The 24154-nt window shown below is 46.1% G+C and overlaps 1 protein-coding gene across 1 annotated transcript in view; it reads left to right on the top strand.

The window, feature by feature from the left end:
- Nucleotides 1-10967, top strand: part of CLSTN2 (calsyntenin 2) — a 599321-nt gene extending 588354 nt beyond the window's left edge. Inside the window, exon 17 of the mRNA XM_004682158.2 lies at nucleotides 716-10967. Coding sequence (XP_004682215.1) covers nucleotides 716-919 — 204 coding nt within the window. The 3' untranslated portion in view covers nucleotides 920-10967. The remainder of the gene's footprint in view (nucleotides 1-715) is intronic.
- The last annotated feature ends 13187 nt before the right edge of the window (nucleotides 10968-24154 follow it).

Raw genomic sequence — 24154 nt, 5'->3', positions numbered from 1 at the left:
TATAATGTGACTCCCCTTAATGTTGATATGTCCAGAGCAGGGCCCTCAGGGGTCCATCTGGGTGCTGCAGGCTAACTGTTAAGATAGACTTTTGCAGTCTGGTGCATCAATTCAGAATATAATTCCAGAAATATGACTTGAAAGGTATCACCAAAAAGCCGGGGGGTGGGAGAGCAGGGATGGGACTTAGAGAAAGAATGAGGTAAAATTTGAGAATACAGGTCGGGGGCAAGGAGTAGATATGGAAAATGAGGACAGTGAACTTTGTCCTCTCCAAAAGAACACAAGAAGGCAATACAGCTGTCTTGTCTTAGAAGATTGTCTGCTTCCAGAGACATTACATTCCCACCTGGAAGAGGGGTACAAGCTTAAACACCATTCATTCACTGAGAACCAAACAGTTAAGGCTCGGAATGTTCAGATAATAGGGTCCAAAGAGCAACCTTGGCCTCAAAGGCTCACTGTGAAGGATGGAGGGGTGGTGCCTACAGACCCATGTTAACTGGAGCCCACACCTAGCTATTTCTTGTCTTTGTCCTTAGCCCTCTGATTTGCCTTTCAGCAGAAGCTCTACCTACCAGAAAACCTATCTCCATGCCCAAGGATTTAGCATTAAAGAAAGGAAATTCCAAGGGGCCCCAAATATTTCCTTAGCAGAGGGAGAAACATAAGCTAAAGCCCTGGTGATCATTTCTCTTCCCTCCATGATATCCAGAAACATGGAGAACCAGGTCATGGGGAAGATGAGACAGAGGAAGAGGAGGAGGAGGAAGAAGCAGAGGAAGACGTCAGCTCCAGCAGCAGCAACTCAGATGACAGTGAAGAAGATGATGAGCAAGGGATGGGCAGGGGCAGACATGGGCAGCGTGGCACCAGGCAAGCCCAGCTGGAGTGGGATGACTCCACCCTCCCCTACTAGTGCCCGCTGTCTGTGCCTGCTCATGTGTCCCTTTTGTAAGCCCCACCCCTCGTATGCCCAAGTCTATCACATGTCACCTCTGATTTCTATGATAGGTCTCAACAAGCCTTCCCCAGTGTCCTGCAATCACCTTGATATCTTGGGGGCCTCCTATGTCCCAGCCTCCGGGAGGTTCCAAGAAGCGCAGTGTCCTCCTCAGTGGGGACTCCAAGATAGACTTTGTCTGATCGCCCCTGCTTATCTGCCCTGGGCATACCTCAGAGCGCTGCCTTTGCTCTCCTCCGCAGGGGAGAAATCTGGTCAACCTTTCTGTTGCTCACCTCTCCCGGCCCCTCATTCCGAAGCTTTAGGTCCCAGTTCACTGTGCGTGCCCCCGCTCTGTCGTCTCTCTCCACACCGACCAGCAGGTTTCCTGACTCTCCAGGATGTTTCCTAAAAACAGGGTGGTCGGACTTCACATGCAGAAGGTCTTAGTCCTTAATACTCTAGAGCCAGGCTCTTGCTGAGGCAGAATTAAGTTTGTGGGGGAAGGTGCACACACAAGCCCACGTGCAAACACACCCATATGAACACACATGCACACCTGCACTCCCCTTAGCTCAGAAAGCCTTTTTCCTCGGACTTTTCTGAGGCCACATAAGCTTATACGAAAAGTGTAAAGCCAAGCACAGGCCCTTAGCCACAGCAGGACCTGCCTGGACATGGGCTAAGATCCTGTGGCTTCCCTGCTGGGCATCCACCCCCATGCCAGGGCCCAGAAGGCATTCTACCTAGGTAGTGCCTCAAACAGCCGTAACCTGCCTGCAGCCAGGGAGCGGAGGAGAGGAGTGATGAGGTGACAGAGCTGGGCCGCATGGCAAGTGTGGATCCAGGAGGCGGGGTGGTGGACACCCCTGCCCAGAGTCTGCCCTGACTGTGGTCATCATGCTCCCACCACCTAATCTTATGGTCCCTCCTTCTTTATTTCACATTTTTTGCTCTCAAGATAATCCCTTCTTCTCTATTGTATTAGAGCAAGCATGAACTATACCAAGTCTAAAATGAAAGTTTGAAATTTGCTAGGAATTAGAAACATATTTGCAGTAATAATGGCTTCTTCTTTCTTCTTCTCAAAGGAGCAGCCTTTTGGGTGGAGGGCAAATACATCTGAAAACCTAATCTATTTCTTTCTTCCTTTTTTAATAAGGAAATCTTTTCCATCTCCATCCTAACATGGATACCTCGTGAGGAGAATTGTTGCTATAGTAACTGCTCTGTGATCTTTTGTGGCCAAGAGAATAGCAGGCAAGCATCGGGCCTCTTGCAGGACTTCACAAGGCACCATAGATGTCTATGTTTCAAATGGCGTGGGCTTTGTCCTCAGCATATCATCTGCCCTGTCCTTCCACTCTCCCCATATTTCCTTGCATGGGCACAGAATTAGCCCCTGGTTACAGTGGCATTTGGGTTCGAAAGAAAGCGTAGAATCTGTACATTCTACTTGCCATGCCATCAAAACAGAGATCCTAAGAAAGGGGGCTGCCATCAATTCCTGCATTCTGTCCCACAGCCACGAGGCTGCATCCCAGGCCTTTGCAAACTTCTGATTCTAGAAACTGTCTTATGCCACTTTATCTTTTCCCTCCTTTGAGCCTCACAATAGCCCCGTGAGGTCATTGGGGCATCTATATTTAGATGCATTTTTACAAAGATGCAGCCGCTAATTCAAAGACTTTCATAGGTACGGGCAAGATTGGGCTCCCCACGGTCCACTCCGAGCCCAGTGCCTACCACCACCCTGCTTCTCCTTAAGTTCAAATTTGTGCAATTCATGGGCATTGCTGAGTACCTACTATGTGCTAAGCACTTAACCTGTAACTGTGGCAAAGGGATTAAACAAAATGAGTAAGAAAGCTCCTCTTCACAGAGGACTTTATAATTGTTGGGGGTGGGCAGGGAGCTTACGGGCATACAACTGTCCAGGAGACAAAAATAGAGGGAGAGAGAGAGGAAGAACACATACCCAAACTCAGTTTTTCTTTCTTCTGGAAGAAAAACTGGCAGGACTTTGGGGCTTTAAGTTTATTGAGTGAAATGGATGTGTCTGTGAATTCTCCCAATAGCCCTTTTCCGTCAATCTGGGTCTGCATATCTGTAGGAGAAAATCTGTAGGATTTGCTAGTCCTCACAACCCCCTTGATTAAATAAAAAGAGATTTATCAGTTAGGTATTTAGGAGTTAACAGAACTTTCCCCAAAGTATGGCAGTAAAAGGAACACTTTTCATGTTTAAAACCAATTCTGTTGAACTGGGCTTTAATTTAAAATATTCAAGTCCGGTACTTGGAAGAGCACCTTTGTTCTTTTGGTTTAGAGAGGGTGGGGAAGGTATTCCTCATGCCCTTCAGCTGTTTCTGATGTCTGGTCACTTATTCTTGATTGATTGAGCTGTTTGGGGTATGTGAAGTCTCCATGTGTGTTGAGGTTTGCAGAAATGGGGGATGGGAGTGTGCAGGAGAAATGGTACTTGGTTAGGGCACCGGAGCTGAGGCCTTTGTCACTGGACCCATGTAGAGCAACAAAGGAGATCCCTGTCCGTCAGCAGCTGCTGTAGGTCTACCCAGCATGCCAGCTCTGCTTGGGCACCAAAGCAATGCTGCTGGGTCCCTGGGCCTTTACACTTTCCCAGCCACTCCTCCCCACCATGGATATAGTGAAAAGGGGCCTTTACTGAAGAGTAGCTGAAGCTTCGGCAAGTGTCTCAGGGAGTGAAGAGTAATAACTTGCTTTCCACAAAATTTTCTAAAATGTCTTCATCAGTGTTTCCTGCTCCATATGCTAGCAGCTGAAACCACGCACACAGATGGCCGGGACGCCCTGAAGCCTCTCATCCAGACATCAGCAGTGGTAGATGCAGATGCGTAATCAGAAGGGACAGCTGACCAGTGTGGCCACAGGTCCGACTGCTGCTTATCTTGCCAGGTGGATGCCAGATCCAGCTCTCTGGGGCTTGGAAACAGATAGGCTGAGAGCGGGCATTCAGGTGACAGGGAGGAGGAGGAGGTGGAGGTTGAGACAGAAAATGAGAATGAGCTGCCCGGTGGGGGAAGTAACCAAGTAGCTGGTCTCTTGCCATATGGCTCCTGACAGTATATTCTAGTAGGTGTAATCAAATACAGTAAATCTAACCAACAACAGCAAAAATGTGATTTCAGCAGGAACTCCTTCCATTCACACTCTCGAGCGTTCTAATCAAACAGGGTTTAGATTTCATGTCTCCGCATGTAACAAGGTCTGTGCTACCACCAAGGTTAAGATTCCTCGCGAGAAACAATGTCCTCCATCCCTACACATTCCCTAAGGGTCAGCAAGCCTTAGCTGTAATGAATCAGGTAAATATTTCAGATAGTTGGATCCTGTGGTGTCTGTTACAAGCACTCAACTCTACCCTTAGAGTGTGAAATCAGCCACAGACAGTGTGTCAACAAATGAATGTGACAGTGCTCAAAAAAAAACACTTCATTTATGAACTATGAAAAAGCAGGTGATTTAAATTCATATCTTTTTCACATGTCACAAAATCTTATCACTCTTGACTTTTATTTTCAACCATTTCAAAACATAAAAACCTTTCTGAGCCCACAACCAGAAGAAAACCAGCAGCCATCAGAAGTAGTCTGTGTGTCAGACCATTCATGCATGGGAGTGGTGCCACGTAGCCTCCGCTGCCAAAAAATAAAAAGCAAATTACTATCTTAGGCTCTCCACCCGCCACCCAGTGGTCTTTGCCTCCAATATGGACAAAAATCTATACAGTCCTTAATGAAGCCATTTTAAAAGCCTGTGTGCCAGGAAGAAGTGATAGCAAAAAGCAAAAAACACTTGTACTGTCGTTGACTATATAGCAGGCATGGCTCCCCGGAACAGAAAGCCCTGACTCCAGGAGTTGAGGACCCCTGAGCGCCCTTCCCCACCCCCCCGGCTGCTGACTAATACCAACGGCAGCACAGTCATTCCCCACCACCCAGCTGGAGGATTTCTAAGCAGGGGTGTTCATTATCTGGACTGATTAACATTTCAGCCCCACTCATGTCATCACTCTAAAAATGATCCTAAAGAGCTGTGACTGTTTCAGTCAATAGCAACATCATCAGTAGAAAGCCCAACCCAGCACATTTCAAAATTAGCAGTCTTCTTGACACTTAGATTCTAGCAAGGGGAAGAAAATGAGGACTTTTTCTTAACCATCCCTTCATTTAAATAAATGAAGTAGGTTTTACCAAAACGCAAGGGAGTGAGTCTAAGTCTTTGAAGGAATTATCAGTGAAAAGTAGTTGATTTTCAGATCTGATAATTCTCAGGCCTTTGAGGGATGCCCAGAGTCTCCTGACATGTGTGCTGGCAGGTAGGGGCGGTAGACGGTACCACATCTGCAGCAGACTTTTATCGAGGCTGACAAGACAAAGCCCTTGGCACAATTTAATTTTCATGTAACTGCTTTCCATTGTCCAGCTGCAGGCCCGAGAAATAAGCAAGCAGAGTCTTGAGGTCTACTCCAGTGCCTTCTCTTCCCTGTCTTTATTTGCTTTACTTTGTAAATTTATTCTCTACTGTTTATAGAACTTGCTCTAGATTTTTGTTTTGTTTTGTTGGCACTAACTAAGAAAGGAGAGTTGGCTTTACAAGGGCTATAAATTAGAAGCCAACCTTGACTCTGTCCCAGGGAGACAAAAAAGAGAGAAGTTACCTTCCCCATCACCCCAGAAAGCAATCAAAATCCCCTGTATGCCAGCAGTGAACAGATGGGATTCTGTGTTTGCAGCGTTGTTCAGTGTGATTCAGCAAATCCTCAGAGTGCCAGACACTGCTGCAGGTCAGGGGAGGGAGGGTGAAGGGGACCAGGCTGTGCTCCTGAGGATGTGGCCTCACCAGCCGCTGGGAGGTTCCACCACCATCTACTAATCAGAATGTCTAGATGTGGGGCCTAGACCTGTTTTTTATATAATAGTTCTCTGATTCTCATGCGCTCTGAAGTTTGAGCATCACTCACGTAGAGGATGATGAAAATGATTTTCATTGGCATTGGGAGAAAATGACTGTCAAGATAAAATGATGAGTTTAGTGACAAGAAAGGGCCAAAGCACACTGCCTCCTCCCACTCTCCTAAGGCCCCCCCAGACTCCAATATATGTTCTCTGGTGCCATGGTTTCAGGAAAGCTTGGACCTAATCCTAATTCCAACCCTCCCTAGGAGCCACAGCATGGAAGAGGTATTAGTGAGACCACCAACCCCTAGCAAGGTTGCCATCCAGTCTTCTTTAGGCTAAGAAGACCCCTCTGGGGCTGCAGTGACGACATCATGGCCGAAACCCACAGGAACATTGGTCCCCACACAGCACACATGCAGGTGGGGCCTGGCAGGATGGAGGAGGCTCATTTAAGGATGCCACCATTTTTATAACAGGACTGAGGCATACAGCGTCATAGCCCAAACACCAAATTGAGTGGAGCATCAATGACTTTTCTTGGTAGGATAGTAACTCCTCCTTATATTACTAAAAGTAGAAAATGAAAACCAAAAGCAAACCTGCAGTCTCCTCTAGAGGCTGATTCTGTCTAGGACGTAGAATGCCTAAGACCTACAAAGTTCCAGGTTCTATCAATTCCCTGTCCCCCATCACACACACACATTTGTCAATAACCATTGATTTAATTTATGTCAGAACTCTGGCAATGTCCATGAGCCTTGGTAGGAGCTGGTTGATGCTCTATCAGTCATTTTTACCTAACTGTGATGTAGAATCTGTCCTCTTCTAGGGATTTCTGAGTCTGGTGTCAGATAACTGGGGCACTGGGCTGTTGAATAGAATGACAAGAAGAAAGGGTTGGGAAGGGACCCAGATATGTGACCTTGGAGACCTGGACCTGCTGTGTCAGCCCCAAGAACCCCAATTCCTTGAGCTACATCCTGGGTTTTCTCAGCAGTCTCCTCACTGAGTCTCTACAATTTGCCAAAAGGACCACCTGTTCCTCGTCAGTTCAGTGCAGGGAAAGATCTGATTAAATTCTCGGCCAGTCTAGACCACTGAGAGCTTATCAAGAGTAACTCATTTCTAACAGCTTATTCCATTATTCTAGAACACAAAGAACTTGCCCGTTGTTAGCTGCTGAGAGAGCATGGCGCAACCAGAGACCCAAGAGGGGAAGGTGAAGTATTTCTCCATGTCACTTCACGTGACAGAAGAGGTTTGCTCTCCAGTCTGGCCTCTTAGTGATTTCTCTGATGAAACATTTCTCTCCCAGTACATTAAGTCAATTTTATGTTTCCCTGAGGTCACTCATTTATTTCAAAGCCTTCTGTAGGACAAAAGGACAAGGTAGTACACAGCAGGAAGGGGATGGAGAGGCCTTTGGTATTCTGGAAGAGGGGTGGATTCTGTGCTTGTCGGCAGAGCAGGATCTGGTTCCAGTCAGGTCGGGGCAAGGAGACATTTTGGACTGAAGGTCAGAAGCTCAGATCCAGCCAGACAGTGCAGAAGTGGGGTGAATGAGCACTGAGGGGTAACCAGTGTTGAGTCAGGGCACAGCTGAGACGTAGGTGTGGGAATGGTCAAAATCCACCAGCCATACGTATGTGCCAGAAGCAGTGGAGAGAGTGGTGCCCAGTACTGTTAGTGCCTCCAGTTCAGAGAGGAGCTAGCACCTCTGAATCCCTGGGGTCCCTTGTCTCCAGAGTCACATCCCACTCCCTGAGGACTTTCCATGAGCTGACTGGACTGCTGGGAACATAGTGGTGTTAGGCTCGAAAGTCTCCACCATGAAGACCTCCTGTCCTCGGGAATTTCTTCTTCTCTACTCTAGTGTCTATTATAGCACCTGGCGCACAGCACCTGGCCCAAGCATGTGCCTGATGAATGTTAAATTAAGTAGAATACCAGAGAGCACTTGACCTCACTGAATGAACTAGATATGAAAAATTAAGGTGTTCCGCTGGAGAAAGACTCCCCCATCTTTTCTCTTAGTATGCAAGTCGAGGTCTTTCATCAAATCAGATGGACATGACAGAAGGGGCAGTAGGGAGAGGACAATATTCCTGCTGCCCAAATGGAAAAAGAACAGGAGTGGCTTATGCAGAAAGTGCTCCCTTCCCCCTCCCCCGAACTGCTAGCTAGAGCCAGTAAAGGAGCCCAGGAGCGGAGGGGTTGGAGGTGGGGCTTGGTGAGCCCCTAGGTTCTTCCCTCAGGTCATGGCCAGCTCCTCCTCCAGGGAGGAGCCAGTGTCCTCCTCTGTTAATAGCCCCAGCCTGCTGCCCTCCATTTCCTTTGATCAAATTCACTGCAGAGGAAATTCATCAAGATGAAGCTCAATTCCCAATAGACTAATGAAAAGAGGGCAACAGACGTGAGAGGAGCCAAAATGCAGACGTGTATATTAATCACAGGCAACAGAAACATGTCGACTCTAATGTCCGCTTGCTTTTATCTCAAAATAAAAATGTATCTCTGCTGCCCAGACCCCTTTCTCTGAACATTTCAAAACAAAAATGGGTCACACGGGTGTACACACCCACACAGGTGCATGTGCACACACACACACACACACACACACACACTGAGGTTTCTTTTCCCAAATAGGAAGAACTATCGGAGAAATGAGCTCATGGCTTGTGTCTATTTGCAGAAGCAAATGTACAGAATCAACCACTAGTCTCAGCTACAGTCCCCAGTCTCTCTGCAGATAGGGGAGGGGGGAGGTACGAAGAGGCATCATCCTCAGAAGGGATGAGGGCTTTTGCTTGTGCCTGTGAGTGGGGTGTGAAAGTAATGCACACATACACCCTGCAGACAAATGTGCGGCCACCCTACTCAACAGAGAACACATGGATATGGGCCCACCCACCCCTCTCCCCTCAACTCCCTTCATGATTGCAAAGGAGCATCTGAGGTGTGGGATTCACAAGAGGCCATGCTCATCTCCACTAGCAAACTCCTGGGTGGTGGAAATAAAGCAAAAGCTGTTGGGGGAGAGGAAATTAGACCTGCTACCCAGGAGTGATAGCTCAAATATAAGAGGAATTGAGGAGAAAGGTGACTCAGAGCTGGAGAGAGGACAGGGAGACTTGGTAGACATGGCAGCAAAAGGATCAACCTTCTCCCAGGAATTCAGAGCACTGCTGTGTTGTAAGCCATATCTGTTTCAGGAGATTCTAGCTGATCTGGCAGTATGGCTGCAGAGGCTGTCAGAGCAACCGCTCCCAAGTCAGACTGCTTGAAGGTGATTTAGCTCTTAATTGAACTAGTTGTGATGGATCAGTCCACCTGATTGCTTCCTGCCTGGCCTCTGTGGCTTCCAAAAAGGGTTGTTGATGTCCTGAGCTGGACAGATTTGGAAGGAGATTGAAGAAAACCAGTTGGTGAGCTTAGAAAAGGAATTGCATGTAGAAGTTGGCTGTTTTCAAAGAAATCTGTAGGCATTTAGAGTTGGATGTGTTAGTGGCATGGGTATTATAAGGTCAGTAAGATAAGAGTAAGAATGATTTGGTAGGGCATTAGTTCAGATCATTAGTTAATGTGTTAAATATAAATTACCAGACATGAGGCTAATGCTATCTAAATATATGTGTATCAACATAGGTACCTATCTATAATACAGAAATAAATAAGATATAGAGTGAAGGTGTCAATAGTCCCTACACATTTTAAATTTATTGAATGCATTGTTCCAGATGTTACCATTTTTCTTACTTTTGTTCACTTCTAGCTCTCAAAGCACGGGGAACTGCCTGGCACGTAGTAGGAGTTTGGTAAACATTTGGAAATTGAAGGTCCACCTTGTCACTGTTAGGGAGACTCCACAGTATCCCTAGACCCATAATTACAGGAGCCACCGAGAAAAAGGTCAGTCACATCCCCCTCAAAGATTGTCCCAACCTGTGTCATTGTGAATGCGCAGATGTTAAGCATTGTTCAGTCCATTTCAAGCTGTGGGTCTGGCTCTCTGGTTGGGAGGAGCGATGAGACGTTGCACGTGATGGCTTTGTCCTGCTCGGCCACATCTGCGTAGCATCTAGCAACTATCTCTACGGACCCCAGGCACCCCTTCTGTTGCCACTGCCACCTCCTGAGTGCTTTTGAATGTGGCCAGCATCAGGCACCATTTTAAGGGTCTGGCTCAGTCTTACCCTCTGGCCAGATCTGGAAATGCCACCATCATGTACATACATGACTTGGCTGTTCCCACAACCTAACCTCGGTGTATGTGGGGAAGGTCTGAATAAGGAGGCGAGGCAATAGGACGTGCCTTAGAGTCTCTGTGCTATTAACACAGCCAAGAGGGAGAAATAGGAGCATTTTGTAGAAGCCCCAGTGGTCACTGCTACCCCTAGGCAGTGCCTGCCAGTCTGCCCAGAGCCTTCCCTAGTGGCCCACTGCACCTGGGGGCTGGGCCTGTGTGGACCTGATGGACACCAGACATCTGAGCTCTTCTGCCTCAACAATGAATCCTAGTAGTCTAGAAATGTGTTTATTTGCTAAGTATACTATTGTGTGTGTGTGAGTGTGATACCATGCAAACTTACTGTCTTATTAGAAGGACTGTGTCCATTTATAGAGTGTTGACTGATCAGGAGAGCACATTGCTATCTTGCTCAATGAATGAGACTGTCCTGTCACAGAAGACCAGACAAAATGTTCTTTCCCCTCCTCATACCTCGTCTCAGCATCCTTTCCCTGCCTGACTGAGCTGTCCTATCCACTCTAGGCCAACAGAGTGATGGGCACTGAGAATCTGTATGTATATAAAGATATAGAAAGAAATAAGAACCATCATGGGAATCTGTTGGGCTTCTTTCATGACTGTGATCTTACCCTTATTTGAGTCACAAACTTTAAATTTCTAACAATTAAGATTCTTGCAATTTCCAAGTAATTTGTTAAATGCCTATTCAACACAGACAGATATTTATTTTCAGCCTTGGCTTGAAAATGCCTACAAACTGATTCATGTTGGTGGTCATTATGACACTCTCTGTGAATTGGTGAATAAATATGATTTTAGAATTTCACAGTAAAGAGGATGTCCGAGTGTTTTATTCTTCAGGCTATTTTGATGAGGTGAGATGCCAACAATTGCTGTGAGTGGGCAAATATTCTCCAGAGCTCTGTCCTAAATCCATGCATGGAGAAGACAGGAGTGTGGGTTGTGAGGGAGGTTGACATGGGCAGTGGGTGCCTACTTGGCCTCCATCAGGGCACCCTGTTCCCCCCGAGTGAGAAGGACAATCCTGGTATATTCATTGCCACATGCAAAGTGGCAGGACACTAAACTGTGATCTTAATCCCAGAAGCAGATAGTTCTTACTACTGGCAAGAAGACAAGTTCTGGAGGAACTGGGGGCATCACAGAGGGCGGGTGGGCTGAGCACAGTACTGGCCCTCTCCGGGACTATCTCTTCCTGTACTTCCATGAAGACATCCCCTAGCCCCATGGTCCCCTTGCCCCTGAGGCCCGCTGAAGATGGACTGCCCTCCCCACCCAAACTTGATGGAGATTAATTGGGCTGGCCTAGTTGTTAAACTTTACCCTTTGTTTCCAGAGGAATGAATGGAAAATCCAAACCAAGTTTGCTTGGAAGCATAGGAGTCAGAGAGAGAAATCACATTGCACAAGGCAGGGCCGGCATCTGCCTGGCACAACAGGCATTGCCATTTTTTAAACCCCTTCTCTAAATCATACATGATGTTGTAAACCAGTGTTCCCTCATAAAACAGATGAATAATAAAACAATAAACTGCCTCTGACAGCTCCCCCAGCCTTGTGCCTGGCACCAGCCCTTTCCACCCTCCTCTCCCCTCCCCTGCACTCATCTTTCTACATCCTTCTCACCCATGACAAATTCCTTTCTTTCCTTTTTTTTTTTTAAATTTATTTATTTATTCGTACAGAACTGGGGTACAGGCCAGAGATGTGGAGGGTGAGAGGATTCACTAGAGACAGAGTGGGGAGCAGAACAGGCAGATCGGCGAAGTACACTGCTGAGGGGAGCAGCAGGCAGGCAGGAGAGGTCTGCCACGCCATGTGGATCTCCTCCGGGGCAGGAGGGGATCGAACTCATGCGGAAGTGGCCTCAGCTTCGTAGTGCTGTGCTTTAACCTGCTGTGCCACCAGGGAGGGCCCACAAATTCCTTTCTTTCTAAAGAGCACCCTCACCATCTTGTCACTCCCCAGTCTTCTGGCAAAATCCACACCCTTTTTTACCACCAGCATTGCACCATCTTCTCCCTAATGCACCACACAGGGAGTGTTTCTGCACAGTTAAGACAGCATGTTCACCATATTGAACTCTGTTTCCTTACAGCACAGAGAATCAGCAAGGAGCCCAGGAAGTCTCTACCTGTTTAGGGTTTCTTCTAGCTTCCCTTGATGTGTGTGTCACACACACACACACACACACACACACACACACACACATACTCACATCCCTGGGCTTCCTTGGAGCCCAGTGTAGCAAGCATAAGGCCAGATCCCTGACATCCCCCCTCCCTTATCCCAAAACTATCCATCCCATGTTCTTTCTGTCTGAGAAACAGATTCCTTTTCCTTCTGTGCCCATTCCCTCTTATCCCTTTCAAAAGTATCCCCTCATCACTCAGTCACCACAATAACCTCCTCTTTAGCTTCCATCTCCTTGACTTTACCTACATGTGACTGATGTTGCTGAAGCTTCCCTAGGAGTGAAGAAGGGGACGAGCACCCAAGGTGCCCCAAGCCCCTAAGTCCACTTATCAGACTCAGTGAGAAGCACTTGGTTGAAACCAAGAAGGCACCCTTCCCAGTCCCCAGGCTGTAGGTCCACTTATCTGTCTGACTGGAGAACAACCCCAAAAGGAGGGTGCCCCCACCAACTTAGTCAAGAATGGAATGTCCACAACACCCAAGCAATCACATAATGTTAAAGCAGGGGGCCAAAGCTAATTTAGGAAAGCTAGGTAGACTTATGGGCCTTGGTGCCTGGGAGATGCTTGCAGGCCCAGTCAATGAACAAGAGACACAAGGTGGAGACACCCAGCATCAAATCCCATTCCTTGCCCACGATATACAGATAAGCACCTACTTCTCATTACCCCAGTGACTACCAACTCGGGACCTCTCCCCACTCAGATTCTTCTTACTCTTATTATCAATAAATCTCTTGCTTTTCTTTAACTTTGGTCTCAATGTTGAACTCTTTCCTCACTCAAGACAAGTACTGAGAAAGAGCCCACATGGGGTCCTCTGACTCCAGGCCTGCTCCCAAACCCCAATTTAGGAGATCCTCCCCCAGGCTGACAAGCTGCAGAAACTTGAAGTAATCTGCAAGTTCTACAGAAGGCTCCAGAACTCCAGGGCTTCTCCAGTCCCTCAGGGCAAATAATCTATATTCTGTGGCTTAAAAAAAGACCTGGCTTGTCAGGTTTAAATACAGGGTTTCATTTTCAACGAATTTGGTAGAGGGTCTATGGCAAAAACATAGAAATAACAACAAAAACAAAGTTATAAACTACTGAGCTATGATTGAAATCCTGGGCAGAATTTTCACCTCAAACTCTCCTGTGTTCATGAGGCCACACAACTGAAGGAGAGCTAACAATCAGGCCTCTTCCTAACGTAGTTGGAAATTTTCTAAATGGGGACTGACCACCATTGTTCTTTATGCTCTTTTTGGTATGTTTGGTGAGCTTTAACATCTCTAGAAGCAGTGTTGCCTTGTGGGCAGCTTGGTACAGGGTCAGGTCACTCCGAAACCTTGTCTTCACCAAGATTGTCTTGATGGAAACTTAGACAATTCCCAAAAAAAAAAAAAAGGAGGATACATATTTCTTGGCTCTTGTAATCCAGCAGAGACAAGAGCTGAAGTGTGACTCGGGCTCTCTCATGACTGCAAGCAAATGCTTGCTAAGGAGATGTGGAGTAGAGATATTTATAGAGCTATTTTATAATTTACAGATGCCATAGAGAAATAGAGAGCTCTATTTTATATACTTAAGTGAATATCCATATGTGTGTATATATATTGAATGCATAGCTTGGAAGGATGGGGGAGGGGTGACTATGCCCAGATGGGGGAGAGCTTACCCTGGTGCAGGATGAGACCAGCTTCTCCGCAGAGCCCTGGACACCTTGTGCCACCCTGAAAAGCTTCCAACCAGGTGACCCAGAATGGCCTATGGATGTCACTGACAGTCTAGAATCTGGTGTTACTGTTACAGGGAAACCTTAAAGGGACATGGGATGGCCTGAGGATGAGTCCTCACCCACACACTTCAAATAAGTCAGGACAAGACCCAAGGGCAGGCAGACAAAGACAGATTAATAAAAGGTTTACTTACAAAAGAGAGAAATTGGTCAATCCTTCCAACCAGTAATGCTATCTCAGCTGGGAACCTGGGTGCAGGCAAAATCAAGCTGCCCCCTGAACCCCACTTGTCTCTGATTTAATGCCAACCATGGCTCCTTAACTTAGGTCCCAGTAATACCTCTTTTAAGAATTCAAGGGTTGGCCCTCCTTGGTGGTACAGCGGGTTAACGCACAGCACTAAGAAGCTAAAGCCACTTCAGCATGAGTTTGATCCCCACCTGCCCTGGAGGTGACCCACATGGCGTGGCAGACCTCTCCTGACCTGCCCGCTGCTCCCCTCAGCAGTGTACTTCATCGATCTGCCTGTTCTGCTCCCCACTCTGCCTCTGGTGAATCCTCTCACCACCCCTGTGCCTCTGACCTGTACCCTAGTTCTGTATGCACAAATAAATTAATCTTTAAAATAAATAAGAATTCAAGGGCTATGGATATCCCTGGCATGATGGGACTTGTAATCCTCTATGCCTCAGCACCTGGAATCTCTTTGGCATGGAGGTGGAGGTGTATAAAACGTCAGTGTATAGAATTCCTCTGGGACATACTGTTCCCCCAACATTAGCGATGTGGAGAGACTGGGTCTGGCAGGTTGAGCAGGCATGGTGTTGCAGGGGTACAAACTCTTGCAGCTAAAGAGCATATCCTGCTCCCACCATGCCCACCATGAAGCCAGTGCAGTGACAGCATTGACCCTCCAGTACACAGCGCTTGGGCAGAGGTGAGGACAGGACCTCTGCACTTCCCCACGGGGGCCAGAGACTAAGAGACATCTTTTCTCTATATCACTGTAGTTTTGTTTTGTTTTGTTGTTTTAAGATTTATTTTATTTATTTATGCATACAAGAGCTGAGCTCTAAACCAGGGGTACAGGGGTAAGAGGATTTACCAGAGACAAAATGGGGAGCAGAATAGGCAGATCCACTGAAATACATTGCTGAGGAGAGCAGCTGGCGAAACAGGAAAGGTCTGCTGTGTCGTGTAGGTCACCTCCTTGTCTGGGGATCGAACTCATGCTGCAGCAGCTGCGGATAGCTTCATAGTGCTGAGACTCAGCCCCTTGTGCCACCTGGAGTCCCCATCATTGTAATTTTATAGCTGATATCTTCTGAGGTCTCTCACAGCCCTCAGTTATATAGATATAAAAGTCAATATATTGAGTCATGGACTGTACGGGCAGATGGCGCCGGAGCTGCCTGTGATGGCCGCAGTGGACAGCAGAGTGGTGACACCAACAGGCTGAAGTGGCCGGTGTCACCCACACCAGGACAATGGCCAAAGATAAAGGATCCACAATTTCTTCCAAGACCCAGTACTATGAGCAGCCGCAGCATCCCTGGGAAATGCCTTCTCTCCTCTCGGCAGGCTCTTCACTGTGTTAACAGCCTGACTTGCTCACTCTGGGTCACTCCAGCAAAACCATGGCCAGAACCTGTTGGCAAGATAAATCACCATACAAAATTTCCCAAAAGCATCTCTGTCTCTTCTTAATGAATTTAGACTAAAATTGAATGGTCTGGGGCTTGGACATATTTTCCACTGTAACAAATTTTGTCATGGATATCATTTTTAATATATGTACTTGACTATTTTAACCTTATAAATATTTTATTAGATTTTTATCTCCATTTCCAATGAGAAAATAAGGCATAGAAAGGTTAAGCAAATAATCTGAAGCTAATGATGCCAAAGGTCAGAGTCACCCAGGCCCAACCAACTCAAATTTGTGCTTTTAGCTCATATATCCAGTCAAAACCAGCTTTGGTCAGCCTGAAAATGGATGTCTAGGCCTCTCTTCCTTCCTCTCCCCTCATGTATAACAGAAATCCATGGTCAACTTGCTAGCTTTGTCTTTTTTCCTGCCTCTTTAGAACTTGCTCAGAGCACGCCACCAAATGACTGGTCCCTATGCAGCAAAAGGAGGGCCCAGAAGCCCCCTGTGAACTGACTCGGGGTTCCTTTTCTTCAGGTCACACTGTGATGCTTATCATTCTTTCCTTTATCTGCCTTCACCCCTCTAATCACCACCAACAGTGGCAGGCACTCGGTAGTTGCAGTCACTCATGAGTGCCTACTGTCTTCCTGGGACTTTTGTCGCCAACACACATTAAGTGTGTAACAGCACCCCTGGGCACATATATCCCTATCTATGGTCGTTCACACTAACTTATAAAACCACTAACAAATCATGGTAATGCTTCTTGGACAATCTCCCTGAGTTTTTGTGTCTTCAGTTAAGTACGAGGATAACGTTATCTTTCTTAAAGGTGCCTCACAACAATTAAATGAGATCATTTCCATAAAGTGTGTGCCAGACTAAGTTGAGGGTTTTCAGAGCAGGCCCTGAGTCTGAGGACCCCAAGCAGACTCTTCCTCAGTTTTTATCTTCAGGGAGGAAAGAATTCAATGTGGAGACCAAAGTTTCATAAAAGCAAGAGATTTATTATTGATAGGTAGGAAGGAAGAACAGAAAGCTCTCCAGGCAGAGAGGGACCCCTAGTGGGTGGTCATTGACCCTTCCTTGGCAGAGTGTGCAAGAAGTGGGGTGTCTGGCCACTGGGTGTCTCCGAGTTGCGTCTCTTGCTGATTGACTGGGCTCACTGGGCCCCCTGAGTTTTCCCACATTACCCAGCCCACTTTTCCAGAACCAGCTTGGTCTGTGACTATTGTGCTATATTTCGGTGTTTTAAACATTATATATTTAATTGAATTGGAGTTGCGGTGAGGAAACCCTACTGGTCTGTAATTGTTTCTCATTCAGCCTGATAATGGAATTGGGGCCTGGTGAGCACTGTTGCTAAATGACTGCCTGGACCCACTTCCTCACTTCCTCCTTCAGTAATGTCAGGTGCTTGTTTCTGTTCCCACAACTATGAACCATGGGGATTCTTACCTTTTCTAGTAATGAATCACATGGGTCAGACCTTCACTCACTCAGTCCTTCCTTCCTTTGCTCATTCATTCATTCCAGATTATGAGGTCTAGCCTGGTTATTTTCCATGAGGGGCCTCCTGTCTGCCTCCTGAATGAAGACATTTTTCAGAAAGACAGGAAAGGGAGAGGACAGGGAGGGGCTACGCAAGCTTGCCAGCCATTTACTTTGGACCTGGCATTTCACTGGCTCCTCTAATTCAATCCTTCAAGCAAACCCAGGTGGAAGCATCCTTAGCCCCATTTTATAAATGAAGCTGAGCTCTAGAGAGATTCAGTGTCCTGCCAAGGCCAGAGACTGAGTGGCACACCCTTGGTTCCTTCGCAGAGGTGGCATTGTGAGTTCCGCGGGTGTGGCCGAGACCACTGTCTGCCCACACTGTGAGGCGCTGCCTCTGACAAAGTCAAGGATGCAGGTGCCAGTTAGCGACAGTGCGACTTCCTTTGAGTGCTTTGTGCCACGACCAGTGCCCGGATGCTGACTAGGTAGGAACTGTGAGTTCTGGTTAGACAACTACATAAATGAAGTGTTTAAAAAAGTCATTCTCTAAAAACCAGAGGGCAAACTGCGGAATAACACACTTAGAATAAAGGGCAAATGGGCTTCATCTCCCCAGGCAAGAACACCAAGAGAGTCATCCACAAGTTATCTGTTGACCTCCATGTACTAGAATCTGTGATGGTCCTGGAGACACAGAGCAGTTTGAAGCCTTCATCCATTCATTTGTCATTTGTCATTATCCAAATACAGCCCATAACTGCCTACTAAGTGCCTCCCAGAAGCATGGCTGTGCAGGGCACAGGGCACGCCGGCACTCAGCTTCCCACTCTCACTATATCACCTACAGAAAGAGAGAAGTAGTATTCAAGGACCCCACAAATGAGTGTACAATTACCTAATTATGAACACCACAAAGGAAGTGCTTTTGTGTACTTGCAGGTGAGCATCTGTAAGAGGGTGAATGGCTACAAGAAGGAAGGCCAGTTTCCTTACAGGAGCGATGATTGAGTTGACAGAAGAGGGAAAAAGCACAGCTGTGTTGATGGAGTCTTAGCTGAAAATGAAAAAGTCGCCCTTAGCTAGTTGAAGACAGCAGGCATTTATGAAAGGATTAGATAGTTCACAGGACTGTGAGGACTAGAACCAGAACTGAACCTCCAGAAATAGTTTCCAGCCTTCTCCAGCAGAAGGGAACCAAGGCCCAAGTGCAGACATGGGCTGCAGATCTGAAGAGCTATCAACCATACTTCTCTTTCTCCATTTCCTCCTCTCTGACTTCCACCCCAAAACTCTTCCATGATTCACCTCCTGAAACAGTTGGGTGTGCAGCTGGTGGGGACCCAGTGAGTATGTGGAGCAGGCATGGGGAAAATTCCAAGTGAACACAGATTTTGCCAATCAAGATCATGCCCCTCTCCTGCTCAGAATCCAAAAGAATCTTATGACCTCGAGATATAATGCATGTGTAGTGCACTGAGTGGCCCAAGATCTGGCTGGTGGGCTGGCCCCAGGCCACATGCAACAGACACATACCCACCACTCCTCCCCATGTGAAACTCCACTCTCCAGGCTTGTCCAAGTGACCAGTCAGAAGTGACCGCAGGGAGCCAAAAGTTTCCTGAAAATGTCGCTATTTATCCACAGTGCTGGTGATGGGCAGCCACAAAGCCCATTTTAAAAATTGAGAAAAATCATCGTATACACGTTTTCCTCCTGTTAACAGCCAGTAAGATAATATTTTCACAAAAACATGTCAACTCAGGCACCTGGCAGGAGAGCACTTCGATGAAAAGGTCTCCAGGGCCCTTTCTCTATTGCTCAGCAGTAGCCAGAAGTTTCTCATCAAAACCTGCTTCGAACAGATTTTGACCCAAACACAACATGAAGCTCCTTCCACTGTAAGCCAAGGGTTTGTTTGAGGAAGGAGTAATAGAGCAGGCTGGAAATTGATCAGGAGATGGCCACCTCTGTGTATCCAGCTGACCTGCACCAGTTTCACTGCCATAGTTCATGGATTTATCCAAGTCAGTAAAAAGGAAACCCCAGCCAACTCAGGCAAAGTTGGTGCCCATGAGCTGCACTGACCAGTGGCCACCTCTAGCTAGAAGAGAGAGTCAAGGTGATGTATTAGCGCTTATAATGGCTGGGAGGTACCCTCATTTTGGGGGGGGAGGGGTCAGAGGAGTGTAAGGTCAAGGTGTCTGGGTCAAGGCTGGGGCAGGAACCGGCTGTTATTATCTGCATTCCAGGCGCCTCATGGGGTCTGAAAATTTCATTCCAGGAATCAACTCAGCCCAAGGGGCATACTGATAAGCGATGTTGATTAATTGTCTCAGAAACAGAAAAGCAAAGCAACTGCCCTGCCCTATAAAAGCTTGCCCATGTCTCCCAGTGGGCGTGACTTCTCTGGCCTCCACTCTTTGGGATAGGTGAACCTCGCAGGGGAGCGCAAGGAAGTTCCTGCTTGGCAGAGACTTTGCCGTAAGGCATCTGGAGGCCACTGTGCACAGTGAAGATCTTAACCCCAGACACCTGAGTCTAAATGTATTCTTCCCATGACATGAACTTCTCCCCAGGGAGGGCCTGGTGGTGTTGCCTCCAGGGTGGGAGGGGTAGCTTGAAGGGAGAGTTGGAGGATGTGCACACTGGAGAGGATGCACCGGTCGGTGCATAAGATGTGGGGGTAAAGATTTTCTGGGATGGAAAGGCTTTCCCTCATTGGGTCCTGTCCTAGACAAAACTATGCCTCTCAAACACATCTACACGTGGACTATGGTGATGTGAGCCGGCAAATTCGTAGTGGGAATTCTACAGGGACCACACCTGACAGAAGAAAGCATGCATTGACATTGTACAAAAGTGAACCATGATGTACCATATATATATGTGTGTGTATGTATATATGTGTGTGTGTGTATATATATATATATACATACATATATATGTATAAGTGTGTATGTAGATAGATAGATAGGTAGATAGATATGTAAATAATCCCCAAGTGTGATGAAGTATATTATTGGACTCTCAATGGTAAACTTAACATAGTACATTCAGATGTTAATTTGGAATGATGCACTCTTACATAATGTTATAATGCAGTGTTAATTCAATAAAAATATTTTAATCCCTGAAATCACAGAATCAACTTAAGGCTTTCAGACTCTTCTTTGACTAATACTCCAGAAATAGAAGGAGGTAGGGGAGAAGGTGGAAGAGAGGGAGGCAGAAATTAAAAAAATAGTTTTTTTTTATTTCTCCGTCATAGATTTCATTGATTGTAGGATGTGAGTGCTAACTCATAAATGATAGAAAATATTTTGTAAGATTTTGTAGAGATCGATGTAAAAAAAATTAAGAGTAGACACAAAGATAACAGTTAAGAGTTTAAAAAAAATCAGCTTGGATCCCAAAATGATCCTTTTAAAAATTAGTCAATTGTTGTATAATCAAAGTGGTCATAGCGTCAAAAATACTTCATCATAAACAGCATTATGTGTGTCTGTGAAAACAGAGGGAGAGAATGGTTAGTTAACACTAAAATATTCTGAACAGGAATCCACACTCTGGAGAAGGCTCCTTAAACACTTTAGATATCATTATTAAAATCTATACAGGAGGTTTGTTTGCCAGCTAAAAAGAGAAGAGAGATAGTCTTTCCAGAACCCAATAGAAAAAATGGACAAAGAATATAAACAGACAATTTACAGAAGTGGCAACTCGGGGGATTAAAAGGCCTATAAAGATAATCTCAAACCCACTAGAAACGATAGAACTGCAAATTCAAACCAAAAGCAGCCATCACAGAGGCCTCAGATGGATGAAATGTAGAGTGGGGACATGCAGCAGTCAGTGGAGCCTGTGGGGAACACAGGCAGGGTCACCCCAGGGGTGCACCAGCACCATCCAGAACCCCTCAACCTTGTGGCAGGGCTACAGTTAGTGTGGTCCATCATGGAGCTCTTGCGCGGGCCAGGAGTGATGCTAGCCTCTCCAAACTGACCCTGAGAAGCTTCTGTAAACAGACAGCCCCCGGGCTCTTTCATCTGCTCCTGGATGCAGATCAACACGCAGTCTTAGAAACCACAGTCAATGAACCAGGAGAGCTGCTGGTTGATTAGAAATGCTGGCTTTGGACTTCACAAAAGTAAGTTCAAAAGGAATTAAAATATATTATAGAGCTGAGGGAGAGTAGCATTTCATAGCCCAATAATCACTGCATACACCCAGGCTTGTGCATTAAGACTTCACCATTTCCTTAATTAGGTCTGTTTTCATCTGCCTGCTCATTCCACAAATTAACCAAGAGTCCTCTTCACTTTAGTTTAAAAACAACCAAAGACCCTTTTATTTAAAAAGGAAAAAAGGATAAATATCAAGGGTCAGATATGGAGGATTAAAAACAGGAGCTCCAAGATAGTCCTATTTGTTGGAGGAAAATCACAGGAGGAGGCAATTATAAATTACATTGAATGAATTCACACTCTGGTAAACAAATGCATATGTTTATATTAAGTTTTTAATTATTTTAATTTTCTCTTAATTCATGTAAGTTCAGCAGACCCTGCTAATGACCTACTCGGTATCCATTCTCACTTTCACGCATAGCAGTTGAACATCTCAAACTGTTTAGTCTCCAGTAACCCTGCCTCTAAGCATTTCCACTTAGTCCTTGAGAAAGATGTTCTTGCCTGTTGGGAGGTGGGCTTTGCTTGTCTTCCTTCTTCCTTACCCCTGTCTGGAACATGGGTGAGAAGATTTGAAAGACAGCAGCTACCTTGTAACCATGAGACATTAAACTCAAGGCCGAAAGTGGCATGCTGAGGGCAGAAGAGCAGAGATACAAAAAAAGCCACCCTGGGCTCCTGTGACTTTGCTGAGCTTCCAGAACAGCTTGCCTCCTTACTGCCTCAACTCCCTACCACAACTTCTTATTAGAGCCAGTGTTGATTGAATTTCTGTTATTTGCAGACAAATGGATTCATGACACCATATATTAATCTTTCCTCTCATTTTCAAATACAAAGAATCTTGTGTGTGCGTTTGAAGGTGAGAATTACTCCCTGGCTATAGCATATTATCTTAGCTCCCCACTTGCCCCTCCCCAACAGAGTCCCGCCTCCATGGCTCACCCTCTGCAGAGTAAAAAATCCTCAAAGTCCATGAACAGCTTCTGATTGGAGTATTTAGAGCAGAAGGCTGCGTCCAGCTAGAATCCAGGAAGCAGAAGACATTGTTGCCAGGGGCCACTGGGGGTCTGTGTTCTCCTGCCCAAAGCTCCAGCATGCTCGCACCTTGGTCCACAGCTGAACTCAGGTGCGAGGGCAGAGGTCATGGGGAAAGATTAAGGCCACCTTCCATCCTGGCCAGTTCGCTTCCCCAAGAGTCCTTATCCTTCAACCCTGGCAGGTCGCTGAGGACCCTCCTAGCCTAAGAAAGTGTCCAGGTCACCCTCACCCACTGGTACTGACAAAACCATAGCCACAGAGTGTGTGAATTCAGAGGCCTGCTGGCGTCTCCATTTCAGTGATTGTGATCTCAGCTTCAAGCTGGAGATCATGTACACATCAACTTTTGCCCTCTCCTGAAATCCTATTGTAAGATAGAAGAGGGAATTGAAGACAGACCAGTCCACAAGGTTGGGGAATTCAACATGTTGGAAAAACAGATGGGCAGGAGGAACAACTCCAGGAAGCACTTCTAAATGGCTGTGGGGTCAGGAGTCAGCTTGGGGATTGGTGGCACCAAATTCTTCTGGAAGCATAAAGTCAATCAATCCCCCCTTCTCATCCCCAACATGAGAAGAAGCTTGAAGAATTATTCTTGGAGGGGGTGTATGGAAGCCCAAGTGACCATGGGAGGGGCAGACAGAAAATAGGGGTATTGAACAGGCAGATTGGATGGTGAGAACCCAGCCTTCCTCCTGACTCAACTCCTAGACTCTGGAAACCACTTGGATTTCTCTCTTTTTTCAAGGAATTGTGGCCAAAGATTCTACAAGCAAAACACTCAGTTTCATCACCCACAGCAAAAGTCAATTGACAAACCTGAGCTTCCAATTGATGCTGATAATCTTCCACCTGAGCAGAATACTCAGGGATTACTGAGGGAAAGCTCAAGCATGAAAAAGACAAAAAATAAATAATCAACGAATCAACCAAAGACAACAGAAGTAAAGAAAGCAGGAAGAAGTGAATGTTCAAAACCAAAATGAGCCAGTCATTAATATCATCAAAGGAAAAAAAGAGACAAGAATAAGAAGCAAAATGAGAACACTTTTTTTTTTTTAAAGATTTATTTATTTGTGCATACAGAACTGGGGTACAGGCCAGAGGCTCAGGGGCGGTGAGAGGCTTCACCAGAGACAGAGTGGGGACCAGGACAGGCCGACTGACAAGGTACACTGCTGAGGGGAGCAGCAGGCGGGTCAGGAGAGGTCTGCCACGCCATGTGGTCACCTCCGGGACAGGCGGGAATCGAACTCATGAGGAAGCGGCTTTCGATTCTCAGTGCTGTGCTTTAACCCGCTGCGCCACCAGGGAGGGCCGTGAGAACACTTTTTAAACAGTATTCAGAGAACAAAATATAATTTGGGAAAATAAAAAGTGTAACAGAAATTAAAAACTCAGTAAAAAGCCTGGAAGATTAAGGGAACTTCCAGAAAATAAACCATAAAATAAATAAAAGTTAGTCAAGTGCTATGTCAAAGATTGAATTGCAGGAATTCTAGAAAAAGATCACAAAGAAAACAGAGGGGAGATTATAAATGAAATAACACAATGAAATTTTCCAGAAGTGAAAAATGAGTTTACTGATTGAAAATGTCCTCCAGTGCTTAAGATGATAGAGGAAATTGAAACTTTGCATGATATTTCAAAACACTGGAGAGAATATATATATATATATATATGTTCAACAAAGTGGGAGAGGGAAAG

This window comes from Condylura cristata, unplaced genomic scaffold (assembly GCF_000260355.1).
Source record: "Condylura cristata isolate star-nosed mole 26May11 unplaced genomic scaffold, ConCri1.0 scaffold00014, whole genome shotgun sequence".
Taxonomy (NCBI): Eukaryota; Metazoa; Chordata; class Mammalia; order Eulipotyphla; family Talpidae; genus Condylura; species Condylura cristata.
The sequence above is the reverse complement of the archived record's forward strand: the minus strand, read 5'-3'. Positions and strand labels throughout refer to the sequence as shown.